We start from the raw sequence: 17,297 nt of genomic DNA on the forward strand, positions 1-17,297 counted from the left end.
TGTTATTGGCATATTCACAGTTTTTTTTATTGTTTAAAGAATAATATAATTATTTGGATTTTCTGGTGATTAATTGTTGCTTTAGTGGAAATAAAGAGATCCCATGTACTTTTTCCATCCTAAATGGAAATACAAATTTTGTACAGATTGTAAAACTCTTGATAATACAGCTTCACTTATAAAGGGAAAAATAAAAACAGGGGAAAAAAGCACATGGTTAAGAGTTGTGTTCTTCACAGTTGTTAGAGTTAGCAACTCAAAAACTTCCTTTTTTCAGAGTAGGGTAGAGTAAATTCAGAAAATTTTGAGGATTATCAGCAAAAGATCAGTCAATGACTGATAATAAAAAAAAGAAAACAAAAAGAATATGATGCTGGACTGCAACTGGAGGATATAATTAATATATATATATATATTTTTTTTTCTTTGCTCTTAACATAAAAAGTGTAGAAATTCCTATTTATTTTTCTGTATGAATGTAGTTTAAGGATTTCCTGGAAGAAGAGCAGACCATAGAGCAGGAACTTCTGTTGTTCTAGAATTTAATTTTAAATTCAAAACTAATTCAGATGTGTGAAATGAACTAAATGATATGCCTACCTTTAGCAACAATAAACTAAATGCATTTCTTTAGTTTTCCTTTTTCCCCTAAGAATACTCTAAAGAAGAAATGTCAATATCTGTAAGATTTCATGATATTTTAGTAGGAAAAATTTCCTAATTACTTATTTTGCAGTTTTATGTGTTTTAAATGCTTATCTTTTGTATAATATAAGTGAAGGGGCCTGGTAAAATTTAATTTAAACAAAAAAGTACATTTCTTCTTTTAAGTAAACAAAATTCCTTAAGTATAAAATTTATGCATTTAAGAAGCTCCTTGTGGGACTTATGATTTTATGTATGTTAATATTAGTGCCTAGAATGGCAACACACTAGAAATACTTAAATAATCAGTTCCCTATTTATTGTTTACTAACATTCCAATTCTTTACATTCTCAAAGTTTGACAGAATAATTCAACTGCAGATATCTTCAAATATATATTACATGCCAGTTAGATAAATCACTGTCAAGTGATCAGCTTTGTCTAAAACACTAAATATAATCTTTTATGACACACACATAAACTACGAAAAAAATGGGATAAGTATTTTTCCAGGTGTAAGAAGTACATGAACATAAAGTTAACCAGTTCAATTATAACACATAAAATCCACATCTGTGGGAATGAGATATCTTATAGAGCAAAATATTGTGTGACCTATGTAATTCAATTTTAAATCATTACATAAATATTTCCCATCTTCTATGACTTATAAAATACTGCTAACTCAGTAATAGAAATGCAGAAAAATTTAGACTGCATTTAGATTTAGTGACACATAAGCTTTGAATTAGATTTTAGAAGAAGGATTTAATCCACAACAAAAATTAATATCTTTATATGTACATATTTGGCTTCCATCAGTGCAAGAGAAGCAGAAGCAAAGACTGTATAATTGAGTGTATTAATGCAAATACTTTGGAAAATCTCTTATTGAAGTCACTGCAAATTTATTTCCTTATAAATCTATTAAACATTGCTAAGTTCCATCTCAATTTTTGTGATGTTTGACATTGTTGACTTCCCAATCTTCAAATCAGTTTTTTGCTAAAGCAGTACAGACTTCTTATCTCAGCTTACCTCTGATTCAATGACTTCTCTCTGCTTTTACTACTTGACCCTTTCATTATCATAGGTACTTTTCAGGCCTCTGTACTTTGCCTTAACATTCAATGTCACTGAATCATTCTTAAGCCTGGTAATAATTGGTGCTATCGTAGTTTTAAATCTAACTTTGTATCTCAGATACCTGTAGAAATTGCTCATTAGGCATTTAAGCTGTCTAAACTAAACTCAAATCTTTATTTCTTTTGTTTACATTTTCCTGTTTTTAAATGGCACACTGCCAACATATCCAACATCCAGAACAGAAATTAGGAAATTAGCTTATGTTTCCTTCTACTTTATTGCCTATGTCAAATGTGACACAAAACCCATTTTTCTTTTTGTAGGGTTTGCTGTTGCTCTCCTTAGGAAGCAGAGCCACATCTCCAGGGGCAATAATGTTAGTACCTAAGAGCAACAAGGCACCTCTTTTCAGAAAAACTGCATTTGGTTTAACAAGAGCTGTCCCAGTCCTTGGAAGTTAACATGATTCTGCTCCTCTCACTTCATCTTTCTCAGCTTTCAACCTCTGTGTGGATTCAAAGGCAATGACTGCTAGAACCAAAGTATGAAGGGCTGCCCCCTGGCTTCAGGGTGTGACAAACAGCAGCAAGTCATGCTTCAGAGCCTGGGAGATGAAGATGAAGTAAGGCTCCTTTCTAAATTTGTTCCTTCCTCTGCCCCCTCCTTCACTTTCTTCTAAGGGCACTCACTCTATAAATAAATCATGCACACCTGACTTCCAGGCTCAGGGTGTATTAATAGGGAACCTTACTTATGACACCATTTTTCAAAATATTTCTCAGTTCATCTCTTTACATTCCTAGAGCCCTCATTTCATGCCTGGATTAACTAAAATAGCTTCACAGATCATTGACTTGTTTCTGCTGGGCTTACTTTTTATGCATTTGTTAAAGTTGCACCATATTTCAAAGATATCTTTCAAAATTATGATAGTCTATCTACTGTGATTGCTAAAAGCATTACTTTTCTATCTTGGATTAACTGATTTGAGATTCTATCTTCACTGTTTTTGACTGTATATGATAATGGGTGAAACTCTAATTTTTCCATGATACAGTTTTCTGTACTATAAGAAAATATGTGGAAAATCGGGGTTTCCCTTTCCTTTAAGACACATGTAAAGTACTTTAAACAGCCTGGTTTGTAATCAACACTGGGCATATTAATAAGCATTATCATTTTTATCATGTTACCATAATATGATAATATTATAATTATTATATGACATATTATAATATGATATAATATTATGATAGTAATTATCATATTATTATTGACTTATTTATGTTACTCCCCTCCTAAAGAATCTATATTAGCTTCTAATTATACTTAGTATTTCAATCCAAATTTCCCTATTGATTTTCAGGGTTTATCTTAATAATCTCTGTCTCACTTTATGGCTTAAGTTCCCACTATTTCCAACATTGACTATTTTACTTTCACTAAACAGTTATCCTTATAAATTTAATAAATACAAATTATCTATTTTTCCACAGTACTCTATTTAACATAGCACACCAGTTCTTTTTCACTAGGCTGAACGCAAAAGCAATTTTTCTAAAAATCTTTCAAAACCCATTATCATGCTGTTATTTTCTTATTTGACTATATCTCACATTTGACATCAGAACCATATATTTCAATTTCCAGTTATTGGCAACTAGAGTAATTTCCACAATTATTTGATAGGTTTTTCTTAACTACTTAAGTATATTGGAAACTCCATGAGGAAAACCATCATGTTTTATAATCCCTATGCAAACAGGGAAGAGACTAATGCTAATACATGTTAGAAAAATGTTTGTCTTGATCAGTACAAAGAAAGATGCTTCATACTTTGCCCAAAGTCAACAGTATGCATAAGATGACATTAAATGGTTTTCCAAATGACAGGGGAAAATAATATTTTAAACAATTTCAGCTTCTTTAATTGTTACAGTTTAGATGTGAGGTGTCTCCAAAAAGCTCATGCATAAGACAGTTCAGAGGCAAAGTGATTATGAGTATTGTAACCTATTCAGTGTGTTAATCCACTGATGTGGACTAACTGGGCAGTAACTGTAGGCAGGTAGGGTGTATCCAGGAGAAGTAGTTCACTGGGGAGATGACTTTAGAGTTTATGTTTTGTCCCTGATGAATGGAGCTCTGTTGTGTACTGAGCTGATTTCCTCTGCAGTGTCCTTTAAGCTATTTTCATATCTATTGGTCACAGAGATGCAAATATGACAGAAACAATAATCAGTTTATTTTCCTGAGGTACAAAGTTATTACAAATTATACAATTGAGTGAGAGATTTAGAAGGATATTATATTTAATAAAATGGAAGAAATTACTTATTTCTTTTCTATCAAAAAAATTCCATCAGCACAGAAAAGCAATACTACTATCCTGCTCCAGGGCATTAATATCTCAGTTACTTATGAAAGTAATTTCTTTTTATTGCATTTAATATAGTTTAAGTGCTATAAAATAAACCATCTCAGTTACTATTTTAGCCACACTATTTCCATTATATTATGGTATTATAAAGAACATTAAAATGGGAAGGGTAGAGTGAAAAGAGTTTGACCAATGGGTACTAAGTTACAGTTAGGAATAAAAAGTTCTAATATGCTATTGGACCATAGGGTGTTTATGCTTAAAAAATATATACTGTATATCTCAATAAAGCTAAAGGAAAGAATTTTGAATGCTTTCATCATAAATAAATGATAAATGATTGAGGAGACCGTTATGTTTAACTTCACTTAAATAATACATAATCTATACATGTATTAAAACATTGCATAGTGCCCTAATAATTGTATAATTTTGTTTCACTGTCTCACTAAAAAGGTTAAAATAATTTAACTTTATAAATAAATATGTAAACAAAATACTAAAGAAACTTCATACACAAGACTATTTGTCTTTTAGGATTAAATCACTAATTTTCCTTATTTTGTTGAGTTCTAGGATATATTGTGCTTGAACCAAAACATGAACTTGTCACTTTCATTCTCCATTCATATTGGGCAGGTTACTGACTTTATAACCAATAAAATAACACATTTTTAGCACATTGTGTTATACTGTTTATTATACTATAGAGCAGTTATTTTACAAGACAATTTTTTTCAACTAAGGTATTAACTATATTGTCTGTTCTGATTTTTCATATATTCTTGATTAAAAATTGTCCCTCAGGCTTTCTCAAGTATCTTTTATTTATGAGATTTTAAAAACAGAACCAAATGACATATTTTCATTTCTCCACTGGGTAAATATATCACTGAAGATTCTAGGTCAAAAGTGCTTTATTGAAAAAATAAATATACTTTCATATAACACAGATCAAATAATTATTCCTTGGTAAAGGAAACAGTACATGGCTAAAACACAATTAATTCTTTTTTCAAATGTTTCTAATAGTTTTGAACAATAATGGTTTTCTTACTCTTTGATAAGAAATGAATTTTACTCTCACAAAAGTATTAATATTCTACCATTTTAGCCTTTAGAAAATAAATTACTAAGTACCATTAACACTAATACTTTATAAGGAAGCCTAAGGCATCTCTAAGAAAAATTCTTGCTTTTCTTTTACTCTGGTTCTTTCTTTTCTTTTTTCCTTAAACTCAGATACCAGAGAAGTCCTGATTTTCATGGAAAAGTATCTGTTTTGAAACTTATTTTGATAGTGTAGCAGAAAATTAAAGATCTGTGTTTGAAGTTATGTAGATTTGATTCAATTTTTGATTCTTTCTGTGAAAGAGGGTCCAAGTTATTTAATTCATTAATTTATTTATTATGATTATGATTATGATTATGATTTTTTACCCGGGATAGAACCCAGGGGTGCTTAGCCACTGAGCCACATCCCCAGCTCTTTTTTGTATTTTATTTAGAAATAGGTTCTCACTGAATTGCTTAGGTCGTCACTAAGTTGCTAAGGCTGGTTTTGAACTCATGATGCTCCTGCCTCAGCCTTCTGAGCCACTGGTATTATAGGTGTGTGCCACCATAACCAGCAGGTTATTTAATCTGTTACATTTTCTTTCTTTTAAAGTACAAAATAATCCTAATAATACATTAAGGTTTTCTTATGAACAAAAGCATATTAAAATAATAACTATATTCTTGAAATTATATGGATTATCAACTATGTGAAAATAGAATACAATACATGTAAAAGGCTCAGTGTTTTGTTTATAAAAGAGCATTCTTCTCATCACCATCAAATATAATAATTTTCTTCTCCATTTAAGTTTTCGTTTGATCATAAATTTATTGTATGATTGTTCAAAAGAGTTCAACTGGCCAGATACAGAGGCGCACGCCTGTAATCCCAGCTGTTCAGGAGGCTGGGGCCGGAGTATCATGTGTTCAAAGCCAGCATCAGCAAAAGTGAAGTGCTAAGCAATTCAGTGAGCTCCTGTCTCTTTAATAAAATACAAAATAGGGCTGGGAATGTTGCTCACTGGTCAAGTACCTGGTATCTCCCCCCCTCACACACACACAAAAGGGTTCTTTTAATATATATTTTTCCTTTTTTAAAAAAATAAGATTACCTATCCTTTATCCTGCTGCAAGGGTTCCATTCTCCAGAATAAACCTGTATATTCTTCCACAGTTTCCATAAACATTATAAATAATATGATTCCCAACTTAGAATATGTTAGCTATGTAAATATTTGTACATTTATGTCTACTCAATACAGTTACTCTTAATAATGGCTAAAGGTGGATAAAAATTTCACATTGAATTATACTTATTTCAGTATTTACCTGTATATTATATCACACAAGGATCTGCAAACTCCTTAATTTTCAAACTATTGGAAATTTCAGTGTGTAAATGCTAATATTGATTTGATATTTCTAATTTTCATCCTCTGCCATTCCTGATTACAGGTAGTCCATCTATTTAAAAATCCACTATACTTGCTATTCAGACATTACATGCAAATGTTTGGTTCACTTGTCAATAATCAATTATACTTGGCTACGTGTGAGAAATCTATATTTATCTTAGGATTTCTATGGAGACCAAGATCATGAATGAATTCAAAATTTTGATTGCTTTCCTTGCAAAAAAAATATATTACTGTGTTGCCTAACCAAGGCCAGTTATTATTATTTCAGACCTTACCTATTTAAAAACAATACTAGTGACATATTAATATAACAACATAGACATGATATTTTATAAATGAATTGAAAGTTGTGACCTAAATAAAGTTATAAATTCATACACAACATAGTCAGCACATGAACAAAGTGTTTAATAATGGGGAGTCCTATAATAGGATAATTTGTTAAATAGAAATTTATTTCAAAGTTTTGAATGATGTGATAATTAATATAAATCAAATATGTGTAATGTTTGTGAATGAATATTTGTTGGCTGCTTATATTAATTTGTGATGTCTTTCTGAAAGAGCAGTGGACCTTAAGACAAATTATATATTTTTACATTATTTGATATTATTATATTTCAAACACATTTTCCAGTGCTAGTGATTATAATACCATATATAATTTGCCCTAAGATAACACTTGGCTATATTAATCAAAATATGGGAAACTTTTAAAATCCATTTGTTTGTTTTCTACTCGTGATAATTATTTGCTTTAAGCCAATAGCTAGTTTTATATTAGTTACAATTTTCATTGTGCAAATGTATAAACAAGGCAGTATAATATATCTACAATTATTCAAAACAGGACTTGCTATTTGTAGTTTTCCCACAAATACTTTTCATATATTTGTTAGTATTTATTTAACTTATAATTCTAAGGATGCCAATTATTTATAATATATTGATAAAATTATAACCATAATGTTGTCTAAAAATTTAGTTGGGAAGACATTAGACTATCAGGCTGAAATGGATCCAACATTCTGGATTCCCACATAAGCAAAGCCCAAGTCAGAGTAATTATTTGCTACCAACTGATCTGTAACTAGGCCTTAACCAGTTCATTCCTTCTTTTCTTGTTTCCAGGAATACCTTAGGAAAGTTTTCCTTGCAACCCTTTTGGTGAGGCTCTGATTGGTAAAATGTTGTCTGTTCAAATAAACTTAACGTGCCTCAGTCTATTTTGAAAACAATGTGAAATATTATGCATAAAGAACAACCACACAACATAATGCTTATAAATGGTTCTAATGAAAAAGAAAATATCAAGTTATGTCTAATAAAATATGACTAGGTAATATGAATTATGTCTCTGCTCTTTTTTTTGGAATGGCAATTTTCTTTCTTTTTTTTTCTATTTGTTCTTTATTTTAAATACATGACAGTAACGTGTATTTTGACATATTTATGCAAACATGGAGTATGTCTTATTCTAATTAGGATGCCAGTCTTATGGCTGTACATGAGGAAATCCATATGTAGCAGAATGAAATTTAACTCCCATCTCTTACTGTGTAAAAAACTCAAAGTGGATCAAAGACCTAGTCATTAGACCAGAGACTCTGTGTCTTTTCTTTAAAAATAAACATTTTATGTATTACTCTTTTGAGTTGATTATAGGCCCCTTGTCTCCTTAAGCTGATGTATATATACACACACATATATATTGCACATATTACAACACTATTTTTCTCAACAGCAATGAAGAATAATTACTCTCTTGCAAAGGATAATTCAATTTCATAATACTATTTTAAAAATAAAAATAAATAGTATATTATAGAAAGGTTAGACCCCACATGACCTAGATTATTTATTCAGTGTCAAATAGTCTTCACAGACTTGCAGGAGCAAAAAGCAAAAACTTAGGGAAGCAGGGTAGTGGGAGGCATTGCTCGAGGGGCACAGCATCTGTTAGTGGAGACAGAAGCCTCTGAAAAGAGACAGTGGTGACTGCATAACAATTTCATGTACTTGATGCCACTAACTGTACATGGTTTTACTGATAAAATTTGTATCTTTATTTTGGCACAAAAAATATTTTATCAGGCCAGGAGTTGTGGCACACGTCTGTAATCTCAGCAGCTGGGGAGGCTGAGACAGGAGGATCACAATTTCAAAGACAGCCTCAAAAACAGTAAGGTGCTAAGCAACTCAGTGAGACACTGTCTCTAAATAAAATACAAAATGAGGCTGTGGCTCAGTGGTGAAGTGCCCCTGAGTTCTATCCCCAATACCAAAAAAACAAAAACAAAAAATCCCAACAAATTTCAAAAAAGACATTTGTTCAAACAAAAATAATAATAAACTTGAGAGTTTATGATAAAGTGCAAACATTTATGACAATACTAGAGCCAAAAAAAGAAATGAATGTGTCCTGTTTGAAGGTTTTTATGGGCTGTGCATGAGGTGGCACAGGAACACGTGAAGATACCGAACAGTGAGGTTTCTGCCCTTGCCCTTTCCCAAATGGTCTGCTTGATGATGTGCTTGTTCAGTGTCGGACAGACCCATGTTCAAAGTGCAGCAGTGACCTGAAGTGAGACAGATTTTGGGGAAACTGGTGAAGCCCAAATAAATAGGCCAGTTTTTTAAAAAAAAGGATGATAAGGAAATCATCCAAAAGGCAGGAAAGAAAAGGAGGGATGAAGAACAAATGGTACAGGAGATACAGTGTGGCATGTTTAAGCTCAAACATAACAACCACATTAAGTGTGGACAGTCTAAAATTGAACCTAAACTTAAAAAAAAAAAGTTATTTTCCAGGTATTTCCAAATCTTAAATATAATTAAGTTTCTGAATTTTTCCATATTTTTCTGAATTCATTTTAGTACACATATAGGTGTATGTGTGTGTATGTGTATTCGTTTATATATTGCTATAATTATAGACAGATGTTTAAAACTATAGTAATAAATAGATATAGATGTTTATATAAATGAAGATAATAAAATTTAATGTTAATTAAATAAAAGAGAGGAGAATATTAGAAATATGTTCCTACTTGGATGATTTATTTTTTTCTGTTAATTCATTAGCATAAAATGTGACATACACACAGATAATCTAAATTTTTTTTGTACACATATAGTCATTCCCCAGTATCTACAGCAGATTAGTTCCAAGAATCCCAAAAATACCAAACTCTAAGGATATTCAAGTCCTTTATATAAAATTTTGTAGTGTTTGCATATAATTTATGCATACCATCCCAGGTTTTTTATAGATTAATAGATCACTTATAATCCCTAATAAAATGTAAATGCTACATCAATGTATTGTTTATGTAATAATGACAAGAAAAACATTCTGTAAATATTTAATACTTATGCAATTTAAAATTTATGATCTGTGGTTGGTTGGCACCAACAGATATGAAGCCTAGATTGAATTTGGCTATTTAAAGTAGCCAATATAAAACTTTAAATTCTTTTCTCACATAAAACTACAAATAAACGGAGAAATTAAGTAGAAAATCACCATCAAATTTAATGGATTTTCAAAAGGATATTGATAAATCCATAAAGTACAAAATAATTAGCTATCTAGCAACTTGGAATTATTAATAATAAAATTTTTTAAGAATGTTGGGAAGTATTAGCTTTAAAACATGATGGGTTTAATAATATTGGTATCTTATAAGCTAATTTTAATAAGTGAAAAATAAAGTTGTTAATATGAATCTGAAATCAACTTTGAATTCTCTAATTAAAATAAACAGTATATATTCAAATAACCTGATTTTTAAAAATTATGACAGAATAATATACCTCATTTCAAATTTTGGGCATATATCCTAAATTATAATTTAATTTAGTATTATTTTGAGTTACAAATGGAGTATTTTTCCTATAAAGTTATTATCATAGTTATGTGTTATTAACTCAACATATTTATTTTATTTCCTAAAAAAGACAGCTCACTATAAATAATGACATTATAACTCTTCCCCCCAGATAAAGAATAAAAATGACAAAATTCCAAGATTTCTTAGAAATGTTGATCCTTTTTCCTGTAATCTTAAGAGTATTCTACAATCTTCATATCAGTCTATCAAGTTTAAATATATGAATGCAAATTTCCAATATAGAAAAACTATTATACCTATGTGCAGGTATCTTTCGGTTCCCAACAATCAGGATAACGTCACAGAGTTGCTGCTGCTTCAAGTAACTCTCCATCTTTCTGAAGGTTTGCTCAGCATGGTGAACTGCTTGATAGAATTCTTCAGAGCTACCAGAGTCCAAATCACTTTGAGGTGTCAGTGAATGACTGGTTGATGAGACCCTGTAAATCACAGACACACAGGATTGTGTTTATACAAAGTACTACCAATTATCAAGCATGATATGTAGATTCTTTTCAGAAAGTTTTAGAAAAAAATAGCTGAACCTATTTTCAAGATATTTTATGCAAATCCAATGAAACAAGTCTGAAAAATCTAATTTGAGTCAAACAATTTGAAGGGGGATGCAATGAATGAATTGAAATTTTTCTGTTTTGTTAAAAAAAGGACTTTAAAATAGACTTTCTGAATTTATTAGCATATTAATTTAGTAAATCTGAAACATCATACAAATAAATTGTTAATGTTTATTCTAAAATCAATTAACAAGGAAACATTAAAACGTCACAGAAAATGTGTTGTATTTACACAATAGAATCCTATTCACTCATAATAAAAAATAAAATCCTGTAATTTGAGCGCAAGAATGAACTTGAAGGACATAATGTTTAGTGTATAGAGCATTATTTCTTCCAAAACATATTAGCCAAAATCTGAAGCACAATATTAGCAGCCAAAGACAAAAGTATATGTAAAAAGGTTAATGAATCACAACTAACTGTGATTAATTAAAATACACATTCTTTCATATAAAGCTATCTAACACATTTATTTTGCAAACATTAAACTTGATTGAAACTTTTCTTTCCTTGAGATTCCGAATGAGATAAATTAACACTACTCTTATGTCACATTTTTTAAAGGTTCTTCTCAGTATGAAGTAAACAAACAAAATTGAACCCATAATTGCCAGATAAAAAAGTGTATTATTGGTATTTCCAAAAAATGTGTTTGCAAACAAAGAAAATCCAAAAGAATCTACTAAGAATCTTTCAAAACTAAATTCATTAAAATTATATCTACAAATTTGTCTATGCAATACGGTATTTTCCATCACATCTTACAAATTTTCATTTAAATATTTAAAACTAATACAACTTTTTGCTACCTCATATCTTTGTCTTTCACAAGTTTGCAAATTATAACCCCAGAATATGGTCATTTCTCAGCACATATTTTGTGAATCAGGTTCAGGCACATGTGGCAAGAACAGCAGAATTCATGCGCACATTAACACATTGAACAGAAAATCACAAAATGTCTGCAAGGTATTTTTTTAATATTTATTTTTTAGTTTTAGGTGGACACAATATCTTTATTTTTTAATTTTTCTTTTTAATGTGGTACGAGGATCAAACCAAGTGCCTCATGCATGCTAGGCGAAAACTCTGCCACTGAGCCACACCCCATCACTGCAAGGTATATTTTTAAGTCTAGAATAAACATTTTATCTCTCAGGTAGATAAGGAAAATGGAGTCAGGTAGGTTGCCAAAAGAGATTTTAAAAAAGCCCCCAAAGATACCCATAATTTTCTGATATTGAACCCAGAATGCATGAATAAGGTCTAAAATTTAAGATAGTAGAGACAGTCTAGCAGAATGACTCCAAATTATTTTTTACTCAGGGCTTGGAACAAAGGTTACATCCAGAGCCTGGATATAATCCATTCTATTTGTTACTCAGAAATTAAATGAAATAACATAAGGCAGAAAGTTATACACTTCACTAAATAGTTCAGAGATGTTAGCAAGAAAATAATATACCATGCTTATCTTTAAGTCATCCAAGATGTGGTGGATGAAATATTAAGCCAATTACTGAAAAGAAATAGAATCTGACAATCTTAGAACTTAGTGAGACTCTAGAAATATAAGAGTATAATATTTGGTAGGATTTATTCAGAGTAAAAAGGTTAATTACTGTCAAAATAGAAACTTCTCTTATGTAATCTAAATACATTTGAGCCTTTTCTAAAATTTTTTGAAAGTAATTTAAAAGAATAAGTATTAAAAGATTGGAGCACTATAAAGTAGACTCCAAATTTTTTTTTTCTGAATTCAAGTATTTTCCTAGACTTTTTTTCTTAAAGTTCTCTTGTTTTGAGCCTGTATATATTATATCTGAGAATAAGTCACTTTCTTCAAGGTCAATCAATCTGTTATATAAATGGTTATATTGGTTTTGACTTGATTTTCTTTTGAACATTTCCTCATAAATCATTTCCTGATCCCAAACTTGGGTAAGATTCATTTTCGATAACCTTTGTTTAAATATGGGAATGATTTTTAAATTAAGCTTTACTATTTAACTTAATTCTATCACATATCCAGTCTTATTAATTTAACAAATAAGACCTTCAAAGTTTAAAATATACAAAAATGTTTTGAACACTGTTTAATATTTGTAGTAATAGCAATTAAATGATTTTCTATAATGTTAAATTAAATGACAAAATAAATTTGCAAGGAGTTTTTTATTTCCTTTGAGAGATAAGAATTAGATTTTGTTTAAAAAATATATTAAAGAACATTTATGTAATATCAAAGAAAGAAATTGCCCATATTTATACATTTCTAGGAAAGGAACTAACTATAGTGAAATATGGGTGGACTGGAGTGAAAAATCCTGATTTAGTCAAGTAATTTAGTATTTCAGTTAATGTATGTCTTTTCAGAATGCCTTGTTTAAAAATGCTTAAATATTTTATGTGAGGCACATATTTTAGTAACAAACCATAAAGTCATCATTACAAAAATATTAAAGTTCAAAAACTGATCAAAAATAAAGAGAAAAAAATTTAAATAGATAAATGAATAAGCCACTTTGCAGTAAAATATTAAATAATAAAAGCATCACTTTACATATCAATATCATAGCACAAACATTGTTCAAAATAAATGCTTAGTTATGCTAAGCACACTAATTTTCAATTCTTTTAATAACACCCAAGAGAGATTCAGATACTAGATATAAGATAATAGATAAAGTTCAAGCAGCAGGTGCTGCTACTTAGAACCAAGAAAAATGAATATAGCCATTAATGTTGCTTCTGGGTTCAATTTTATTTTATAAGATAATTAAAATTTTAAGTAAGGCTTTTTATCAGAATATTGAAGCACATGTACACATACATATATATACACAAATGGGTAGGGTGGAAAAATAAAAAGAAGTGTGACTAATGAACCAAAAAAAAAGTTCATATATTCTTGATACATCAGTGGGTTCTAGTCTCAATTAGTGTCTATAAAATGTAATATGATTTTAAATAACTTCTAATATCATGATTGTAGAAATAAAGTATATATTTTAAAGCAGTTGTAACATAAGTTTGAAGTTTATTTTCAAAGAAACACTGGATGTGAAACTGTAAATATATATATATGTACATATCATAAGTTATATGTACATGATGCAACATGTTGGTTGAAAAAAAAATATTCCCACAAAGGAAATAATGTATTTGATGTTTTTGCTTTAAAATTCTAAAATTAATAGTTCATAACTATCCCTATTTTATACTAAAGGATTTTTAAATATTTGAAATTACAAAATTTACATAACAAATATATTTTTAAGAACTTTAAACTCAAAGAAAATTGTTGACAGAATGATCAGAATGGTTGACAAACCAAATTTAGATGCTAAAAATTCTTTATGTATATGTATGTGTATATATATATATATATATATATATATATATATATATATATATAATTTTTCGGTGGACACAACATCTTTGTTTGTATGTGGTGTTGAGGATCGAACCCGGGCCACACACATGCCAGGCGAGCGGCTACCGCTTGAGCCACATCCCCAGCCCACTAAAAATTCTTGCACACACACAAAAAAAGAATTCTAGAAATAAAAGAAACTTCTCAGAAGAAAATTCTTGATTTGCAAAATGTGATAAAATTATAAAAATACTTCTAATGTAATGCAGTCCATAATTGATATGTAAATATGTAATATGTAAATGATTGATTAGGCAATACCCATAAATCTCATTTTATGTTTTCTTTTACTAAATCCTTTTCTATCAGTGTACCTAAAGTTTTAAAACTAAATGAACCTTACTTGAAAACTAAATTAATCTTGTATATATAACTGCCATTAATTTAGAATACTATGCTAATTCCCTTCAATTATTTTATTGTCATGGAATGTTGGTAAAAAATTGTTAAATTATGAAAATAAGATAAGTTTATGCTGGTAAAATTGTTAAAGTTATCTAAACATATACTTCCATAATCAGTTTTCCCCAAAAAATTCTGCTTCCCAAACTTCAAGTTCTTGGAAATAATTTAATTTTGAGGAAATAGAAAATCAAATGAAAGAAAGCCAAAGTTATATCAAGACACTTAAGATAGATTTAATAGCTTAAACTTTTGACATAGTAGTCATTTGTGAAAATTAAGATTTAATATTAATAAAATCTTAATTTGATTATTGTTAGAATTTTTTTCACAGTAAAAGAGGATTTTGTCATTGATTCTTCATACCAAATAAAACTTAAAGAGGAATAAACTGATCTCTTTTTAGAAGAGAAAAACTGTACATATACATATGCTGTACACTAAACTATTTAAATGCTTAAAAACTGTTCATTATATATCAATCTACAATAAAGTTTTCCTTCAGCTCCCTTAATTCTTACTAGAAATGCAATATGTTTGAATTATTCTAGTTCAGCATTCACAAAATATCTATGGTCAAAATAAAAATAAGTATTGAACATATAGTGTCATTTTATTTTCTTCAAATTAACTAGTCAGGAATAAAATGGCAATTAATTATCTTTGTGAAACAGAAATTCCTAGAAAAGCGAATATTACTTCATTCATTTTCTGATACAATAATAAAAAGGAAAATATTCTTCTTCATAGCAATTACTCTGAAATGAACTAGAAAAAACTTCAAATTCATTTCTGAAGTACATTAATAAAAGAAATTTGTTTTATTTACATTTTCAGCTATTCAAAACCTGTACTTTTTACCTTGTTAATGAATTATCAGAAAACAAAATTATCAGAAAACAAAATTAGTTTTAAAGGAAAAAGAAAAAGTAATAAGAAAGGAATTTGCAAGAAGTATCTCCCCTCCTCCACTGTTCTACTAAGGTCCTGTTGGCTAACACCAAGATGTGCTTTCCTGTGTATGACATTTATAAATGAAATAATTAAAATATACAGATAGAAAGAGATATATACAGGTATCTATAATAAAATATGTCATACAGATGTTCATACCCATAGATATCCTGAAAGTGTAAATTTTTCAAAATAACAGAAATAAAGAGTTCCTATGAAAACCTACTTGATAGAAAAAACTCCTGCTTGCACTAAATGAAGTACAATATATATATATTTTTTCATACTAAGGGTTGAATTTAGGGGCACTCGACCACTGAGCCACATCCCCAGCCCTATTTTGTATTTTATTTAGAGACATTGAATTACTTAGTGCTTTGTTTTGGCTGAGACTGGCTTTTGGACTCTGCATACTTCTGTATCAGCCTCCTGAGCTGCTGGGATTACAGGCATGCACCACTGCATCGGGCGATAAATGTTTTACTTGCAATTTGAAATTTGAAAATTTTTCATTAACAAAATCTTGCTGAAAAAGTTATTTCTAAAATATATTATAAAACAATAGGAATAAAAAGCACTATTTTCTGTCTCCCCCTTTAATATACATCATTATCAAGAAAAGCAATGACAGCAATCACAGATAACACAAAACCAGGTTTTTCCACATCTTTCTAGTCCCTCTATCTGTAATGAAAATTTACCTCCTTCAAAAATCCTTCCAGTCTATTCTTAAAAACAATTAAGATATCTTTCTTTGTATTTAAGATTTGACCAAAAATACAAGTTAAATGATTTTTATGTTGTGATATTTGGTCTCCTTCATTTGGACGAGAGCAGGAAATGAATGTGGTGTGAAAGTTTAATACCATAAACTAAAAAGAATTTTATATATAAAGTATTGGACTTACTTTTATAGAAAATGTTCTTGAAATTTAATTGATATAAGATATGTGGTTCTAGAAGACTTACTTGCCCCTGAGCCAGCCACATCAATTCTCCTGTGAACTTGTTAGAACTGCCAAGTATCAGATACTACCTTGGACCTACTGAATCAAGGCCTGCAGTGATTCTGAGGAATGTTTAAGGCAGAGAATCTTCAGTACTGAATCTTGGTTTATGCAGTGGCCAGAAAGAGCATTTTTTTGCATTCTCATTGTATAAATATGCTGTAGAGGAAAATTTTTGCTTTTCTTAGAATGTGAATAACTTGACTGAACTTTATTTTTCTAACCATATTGATTAGTAAATCATATCAGATAAAATTAACCTACCATGAGTAGGACTACTTATATTTAGTAGCAATTGCATCTGCTAATTTTCCTGTGTGTGTTCAGTCGTACATTGACTTAATTTATACCATTTACATACAATAGATTTTTGAGAAAGAAAACTTATTTCAGATATTTAAGGTTTTATTTGTTGCCCCTTCCCCACATAGGCCTTTA

At 29.6% G+C, this 17,297-nt stretch overlaps 1 protein-coding gene across 2 annotated transcripts in view; it reads right to left on the reverse strand.

Annotated features, from left to right (window-relative positions):
* Positions 1-17,297, reverse strand: part of KLHL1 (kelch like family member 1) — a gene marked incomplete at both ends in the record, with an annotated part of 367,217 nt that overhangs the window by 230,129 nt on the left and 119,791 nt on the right. The window contains one exon of one of the 2 annotated variants that reach the window (XM_081305505.1): positions 10,740-10,922. The exons of the other annotated variant lie outside the window; for it this stretch is intronic. Coding sequence (XP_081161631.1) covers positions 10,740-10,922 — 183 coding nt within the window. The remainder of the gene's footprint in view (positions 1-10,739; positions 10,923-17,297) is intronic. 2 annotated transcript variants of the gene reach the window in all.

This window comes from Spermophilus citellus (genome assembly GCF_964194105.1).
Source record: "Spermophilus citellus genome assembly, chromosome: 1".
NCBI lineage: Eukaryota > Metazoa > Chordata > Mammalia > Rodentia > Sciuridae > Spermophilus > Spermophilus citellus.